General features: G+C 42.0%; 1 protein-coding gene across 1 annotated transcript; it reads right to left on the reverse strand.

Moving 5' to 3' along the window:
• Nucleotides 1-1654: 1654 nt before the first annotated feature.
• Nucleotides 1655-7242, reverse strand: SIFa (neuropeptide SIFamide). The gene is made up of 3 exons (XM_084605498.1): nucleotides 7116-7242; nucleotides 6503-6624; nucleotides 1655-1807 (listed from the first exon to the last, which is right to left on the reverse strand). Exons 1-2 carry the CDS (start codon nucleotides 7240-7242, stop codon nucleotides 6527-6529), a joined length of 225 nt encoding a protein of 74 aa, XP_084461624.1. The 3' UTR covers nucleotides 1655-1807; nucleotides 6503-6526.
• Nucleotides 7243-7529: the final 287 nt, after the last annotated feature.

Here is a 7529-nt window from a genome sequence, read left to right on the forward strand (position 1 = left end):
GGTGTATGTAAGCCATAGATTTTCTTACTACAGAGGGAAAACTGGCGCCCTTCAAGCCATATTCGAAGCCTTGCCTTTCTTTCTAGCCTTGGACATCCATGCAGGAAGGGGGATGTCCAAGACTTGACAGGGAGACAAGGCTTTGAATGTGATTTGTTCACTGTTTTACGGATAGAATTTTTTAGTTGTTCAGTTTCGGTTTAAGCGATGTTTTGTGCGTTTTGGCGCCGTGTGAATTTCGAGCACGCATTCAGAGTCGAAGCATCCGAAGGCTAAAAATGACTGCACTGCATCGTGTATGGTCACCGAAAATAATGCACAGGTAGAGTAAATGTGGTGTTGAGCTGAAATTCACAGATGCAATCTGCTTTCTCTGTGAAGAGCATCGATCATTTCACATGAAGTCGCCTGTAAGCTTATCCGCCCTTGTTCTGTTTATGGCGTACGATCGAGAAAGGGAAACCTGCTTTTGGTTCAAGAGGCACGTTTTCGTGACTTGACTTTACATTCTTTACGGCGTAAAAAATATATATATATAATTATGGCTTGTGAGAAAACTTCGAGTTGTCTTATTTAGGAAAGCACTTTATGTCCTGTATATAAATCGAGGCCGAAAACAAAAATTAAAGAACGGTTTCACCAGTCCGCTTTTTCTAACTGCGTATGCACACTGACATGCCATGACAATGAAGAGCGAATTGCCGAGCTGCTCTAGATGGTAAGCGAAAATAAGAAATATTTTGAATTGCTATCTCCGTGGTTCATCCCGGCTTAAATCAAACAGCAGGGCCATGCGGCATGAACCCACAGTAGCCGATGACAGCAATGAAGTGTTTCTGCTTTGTACGATACCGATAACTGACGCTACTAACTTAGGCATTAACCAACTTTTCTTTTTTAAATGTGGGCCTGTTAAACGCAAGACAAAATTTGTTGCGATAGTGTTAACGGTCCCGTTGCTTAGAAAAAAACTACTTTGGTGTGAGCGAACATTCAGGTGCATGGCGTTGGCAGGGTGTAGCTGGAAGTTTGCATGACCGGGCAATGATTCTTCGATGGTTTCTGCTACTTAACGGAGCCACATGATATCAGAAAGTAGGGAAGGGCTGCCAACTCGGGTTCGTCATAAGACAGAACCTTCCAATGCTCTTGAATGACGAGTGAGGTACGCCAGACTCATGGTACGCAAGCACATTCATTCGACTGCGGCATTGTAATGTCGAGTGGTCGCCAGCGCTGTCGCCTTACATTCTTTAAGACGGAGCTTATGTGTCACTTTCTTTTTGTTTCAGTGGATGGCTATACTTCATTATATAGAAAGAAAGCATGGGTGCTTCTTTACAGGTATTTGCTTTTCTGGTCATTTACTGAAGCTTACGGTTGGCAGATTGTATTTGAGCCCATTTTTATTGTGAAACAACGTTTCCTCACAATGTCGTTTTTTTTATCAGAGATTTATATTTTTGTAGTCGTAATCACGTTTTAGGGTGAGGCCAAGTAACTAGCTTTATCTTACCTATACAACTACAAGATGGATAAAATTCATTTTTAGGAATTTCGCATAAACTGTGGCGCGAGCTTTTCCTCTAGGTAGTAGTTACAAACTCTATGCATGAAGGGACACACGCAACACGTATTGTTTCAAGTGATGCTTTTATTCATGTCTACTCTACATACGCAGGCGACTGGAAGCACCTTGTGCTGGCGCCGCCGCTGTTGTGGATCCGTTTATATCAGATTGTCGGAAGCGTCTGTTCTGGATGGACATTTTGGCTGCGTCTTCTCCTCGGTTAAGAAAAGCTTCCAGCTGTAATAGAAAAAAGAGCATTGCGATAGAGTTCTATTTTCTTGTCAATTCTAAACATTCAGTAGTTATAGATTTTGTTAGTAAAATACACCAATAAAAATTGTAACCTAATAGATTTTGCTTTTTGAAACCTAGCGTCCCTACCATGCTGATGGCACCACTGCGATGTCTTTTCTTTTTCTTTTTTTCGGAGGGGGAATAATGCCATCTAGCTTTGCCAGGTAGCGAACGGGTCTCCGAAAAAGGCGATGACGTCGGACTAGTGCTAGCGTTCTGCGGCCGCGCTTGCTGACTGCGCTTGCCTGAAACCAGGTAATGGACCGTTCCTCTCTGAGGACTGTGTGACTTTCTTTTAGAACTACGTGACAATATATATATTCTATTAGGTTGCAATTGAAAAAAAAAAGGAATGAAACGAGTGAAATCATTGTTTAAAAGCTGCTGAGAATGAGTTAGGCTACTTGAGTAGGATCGCATACCGATTGATGCCTACCGAAGTTTCTTACATATCCGTGTCATACATTTATAATACTGATATATCCTTGCTAAATTCATGTTCCTTAAGGAAAAGCAGGAACAGAAATTTCAGTGAAGCTAGAGGGCTGGTAAAGTTACCGTGAATGTAACCGACATGCGATTAGCATTATTGAAGACGCAGTTAATGTGAGTCCCAGGGGATGCGTTATTCGTATTATGAACTCAGAGGCATTTATGAGCAGAAACGCAACCTAAGGCAGCAATAGTTTGCCAATAAGTCGCAGGTTTGGAAAAAGTACGAGCCACATGCATAATCTGCATAAATGGCCTACGTGTAACAGCACTTAATTATCATGCAAGAAATACATGGAATGTGAGGGACTTCGTTCTGAGACGCATATGAAGAGAGCCAAAACTACTGGCTCAAAGGAAACCATAGGGGATCGTTTTTTGCATTGATCAATGTCAAGTATAACATAATCGTGGAGCTATCGGGTCAGATTTTTTTTTGTAACCGTTTACAAAATTCTATTTCAAACACTTAGAAATATGCTCGTTCGTTATACTTTGTGTTACCCAGTGCAATTTAAAGGTATATACCGTCTCACCCAATAAAAAGGATGAAAATGCAGCCTCATTTACACTATTTCTCGCCCCTTATTTTAAATGAACGCAAGTAAACTTCAATACAGATGCAAACGCAAGAGCGCCAGTAATAGTTGACCACTCCAATACGGTAAGCTAAAACCCTGCACGAAACTACGTGAACCTGAACAAGAAAACATATCGCCGCATTGAATGAAATATTACAGCAAGCAATTAGCATCCTGATTTCCGACTTGATTAGTAACGTCATGTACATATATGAATAAAGAATTGGACTGGCAGTGTCTCAACATAATAAAGAAAGAGTACTCAGGGTAAGCATCCTGACCGTGTTTCGTGCGGCTGCGACAACTGTGGCTTCAGATAACTTCAGAAGCGCTTTTCAGGGATGATGCTCAACGTATACAGTTTCAAAAGGTGATGTTATGTCATATATTTTACTGTGAATTTGTTTATGCAAAGTTTTGTGTTATTCACCGCTTAGTTGATAACCTTATGACCTCTGCCAGACATCGGGGTCGTGAGTGCGCCTACTTCTTTGCGTAAACCAAATACAGATGTCAGAGTCTCCGCTGTGTTCCCTGCATTATAGCCGGTGCCCCGAATTACCACCGTGACTTTGCGCATTTTCTGATCAACGCGTGCAGGCAGTTCTTGGACAGAGGCAGTACATCTCTGAACAGAGCGGACGGCAAGCGCAGCAGGTCTATCGGACTTGGTGTGGGGTTGCGAGAATAACTTCAACGCAGTGACGAAGAAAGAAACTGTGAGCAAATTCGTGCGCGAAACACGTTTCTTTTTTCTTTTTTCTTTTTTTGCATTTCACTGTTCGTGCACATCCAGTTTGTGAAATTATGCGAATTTCTATGCAAATTGCTGGGTCGGACACCATGTTTCGTTGTGTTTGAGGGCGCTTTATTCTCTCTGACTTTCAGCGCACATCAAGTGTAACTGCCATGAAGAATACATTAGGCTTAACTTCACTTGCATCACGACGAAACATTGCACGCCTGTGTCTATTTCACAAAATGTTTCATCATGAGACCATTCGCAACGAATTACTTTTCCCCCCTTCATCACTTCATGCCGCACTGATAAATACATAAAGTAGGCATTTCTGCATGCGACCCTAAACCTTTTTTTTGATTCTTTTAATCTTCGCACGGTCATATGACTGAAACCACCTTCGTCCTTCAGTTGCCACAATTTCTGAACCTGTATTGTTTCGGTCTGCTGTTACAGTTTCTATTGTATAATATATATTTTAGTGCCTGTTATATTTTTGATCCCTTACTTCAATTGTTATGCATGTTTTGGCAGCTTATTCTTTTCTTGCATTGTATTGTCAGTATTTTTTGTATTACCCACTCTCCTCTGTAATGATTTGGCCTGAGGGTACAATAAATAAATAAATAAATAAATAAATACACTGTGCCACACTAAAATCTCATATTTTCTCGTTATCTTGCGGCAATCCTCCTGTAAATAGCTTCGTAGGTACTTTACTCTCCAGCCAGGTCACGGGGAACATATTTATGCTCTCAGCTTCCATTTACGCCATCCTCCACAGCGTACAAGCAACAAGGCGCGTAATGTGTCATTGAAATTAGGACGCGGTGCTTTGGCGACAAGAAGGCGTTACGTCTTTAATGTTAAGAAAAAAATTTGATAGTCAGAAACAACGAATAGCCAGAAGACAAGTACTGCTGATTGCTCTAGGAAACTGCAATGAACGAGAGAAATGTCCGCCCCGAACGAGAGATACTCTCATAAACACCGGCCTAGATCAAAGGGCAGCAATCGTGACCACAGGACTTCCTTCATGCTTTTTCTGGCTATCTAACTGTTACTTCCTGGGACCTAGGATGCTGGGAATGCCTGCGGGACCTATATGAGTCAGCCCTACCGTGCTGTGGCTCATCTTGGCACAAGGCAAAATAAATATGCAACAAAATACCTCACAGTTACTTCGATCCCAATTTCGGCAAGCCAAAAGTCACGGTTGTTGCAGATTGCGTCTATAACTCACTCTTCGTCCATTGGGCACCCAAGTCTTTCTGAGTGGTATATTATTCTTACATTCGCTTTTTTGTTTGTTCACTTATCGCCGTCTCGGCATCAAATAACTGCAAACGCGCGGACTGAAATGAAACCTCCATATTGCGAGCTTGCGTGTCCCGCCATTATCGACAAAAGCAGCCCTATTAACGCCAGGCTATCTTTTAACTGCAAACAAAACAATGACGCGTTTTTGTGTTTATAATAGCTAACAAATGTGTGATGATTGCCATGACATTGTGCAGAATGCCCACTGAAAATTGCATTATCCTATTTTATAGCCGCATATCACCACTGAATCAAAGGCATATTCTTCATAAAGATAGCCGGGCCTAACATTCCATTTCTTTATCATCAGCCTGCCTATACCCACTGCAGGGCGAAGGCCTCTCCCATATTCCTCCAATTAACCCGGTCCTCTGCTAGGTGCAACCGCTTGATTCCTGCGAACTTCTTAACTTCATACGCCCACCTAACTTCTTCCGCCCCTGTGCTACACTTTCCTTCCTTTAGAATTCAACTCATTACCTTAGTGAACATCGGTTATCCTCTCTTTCTCTTCTGATTCTTGCAGCACAAAATATCAATAGGTTTCTACCGCCCTTCAATGCGGTGCTCCTACCAGACACTCCCCTTAGACAAGAAAACAATTATTCTCTAAAACAAGTACTAATTACGGAAACAAAAAGTTATATTATCATGTCCCAACTGTTTGCAATAATCCAACTTTAGGCATCAGGTTTGTCCTCTCTATGATCAAGTAAAAACATTAAAATTATTGTGTGTTGAAATAAGTAAGTGACGGACAATTGTATTAAATTAAAGTGATTTCAGGGCATGTTTAAGGCTTGATATGAGTGCCCAGTTTACTGTTCGGGAATTTAATTTCGTTGTTGCCGTACTGTTTACTGTAAAAATTTTGTTTATGCAAGGATTGGTTAATTTGAACGTCTTTACTGTGCGCTGTTGCGTACTGTTCAGAATAATTCCGTCAGCCCTCACCTCATTTTGGCAGAGATTCCTGTTTTGCGCGTCAAGAAAAAAGCAAAAAACCTCAACCGCAACGTCATCTACACTGTACTCACTTCATATATATGTTTCTTTAACTTGAAATAGCCAGCGGCCCTTAAATAACATGGTTGAGCCGTTGAGATTATATGTTTAGAAAGGTATGCTCTCGTGATAAAAAAGTGATTCAAACACTCTAAACCTAGCGATAAGCCTACCGGATTCTTGGAGATGCAGCGTCTGCACAGTGGAACTGCATTCATTACCTTGTCTTTCCGATAGTTGGCAGAAGAAAAATAGTGACCGATTTTGTCACCAACATTTCCTGCTACTACGTGCACCCCACGTGTAGTAGCGAGCTATGTCGATATCGTTCCAAGGAAGTAATAAAGCACTTCAGCATCGATCTTGTTTTAATTATTATATTTTATTTTGCATGTGATAAAACTTCACTCAAGCTAAACTTGAACTTATCACCAAACGCATCGAACAGCAGAGGTAAACGTCCACAAAACTTAGGTCTATTTTTTTTATGCTCTTTCTCACCTCGGCAAAGCCACGAGGGACGTGCTACTGGGTTCCATCCTGGGATATCGGGAACCATTGGCTGCAAGTATCCCAGACGGCTTCACACATGGCATATTTGATGTCCGCGTTGTTAAGGTCACCTGGACGCGCAAAACAAGCCAGGAGTTTCAGTGCCTACACGAAAGATTTGAAACTCTATTTGGCAGGAGAAAAAGAGCGTTAATTTCCGTGGACCTTCATTCTATTATGACACACGGAGGCCAGATATTGCTCTCATTTAGCAAAGGCTGGCTGCATTTACATGGGCTGTTTTGAGTGCCGACAAGGTACTGCTCAGTAGAAGCGCTAGCTTTCCTAGCTAAGTGCACTTGACTGTGGCATTGTCAGAGAAATGGCGTGATCTGCAGTACAATACAGCTTGGAAGCGCTTGACAGTCTAAATTGCTTCTTATGATCGGCCTGCGCAAATGGCAAGAGCAGCATGCAATAAGTCACTGAATTAACCGCTCGGTTTTACAATGAATAAATAAATAACCAGTGCTTCGGCGATGCATGTGAGAAGTTTGGTTCCTTCATCTTGTTGGAGCTTCCTGCATGGTAAGCTTTGTTGCATGATGAGACAGTGGCTGACCTCTGGACCGTTTCCCGAAGATACTGCCGTTGAATGGCGGTTTTCGGTAAGCTGCGCATGCCATATTTGTCATCACTGCCAGCAACAAGAGCGTGCACAGCAGTAGGACAGCTCTCCACGACTGCATGGTGTTCCACCTGCACGAACTTTGGTTTTCCTGTAATGCGAAAGCGAGACAAAAATGCAACCAATCAATGTGATTCATACTGTATTCACGTGTTACTGTTAGTTTTCTGCATCTCGCAAACATGAGTATGTTATGTAAATAAATGCGAACGCTGCTCGCAACGCAGGATCAACGCCGCCTCATTGCTTCACACTTATTGCACACTTATTGCCTCCTATCTCCCCGTAAATCTTCTCAATTCGTCTCTCTTTTTTTTTTTTTTTTTTTTTTTTTGCAGCGTGATCTTC

Source organism: Amblyomma maculatum, chromosome 6 (genome assembly GCF_055883805.1).
Source record: "Amblyomma maculatum isolate TAMU_Amacu chromosome 6, ASM5588380v1, whole genome shotgun sequence".
NCBI classification, from domain to species: domain Eukaryota; kingdom Metazoa; phylum Arthropoda; class Arachnida; order Ixodida; family Ixodidae; genus Amblyomma; species Amblyomma maculatum.

Coding starts and splice junctions, on each gene's coding strand:
- SIFa (XM_084605498.1), bottom strand. CDS start 7,242: ATGCAGTCGTGGAGAGCTGTCCTACTGCTGTGCACGCTCTTGTTGCTG. Junction 6,625..7,115: donor CTTCGGGAAACGGTCCAGAG/GTCAGCCACTGT, acceptor TTGCGCGTCCAG/GTGACCTTAACAACGCGGAC.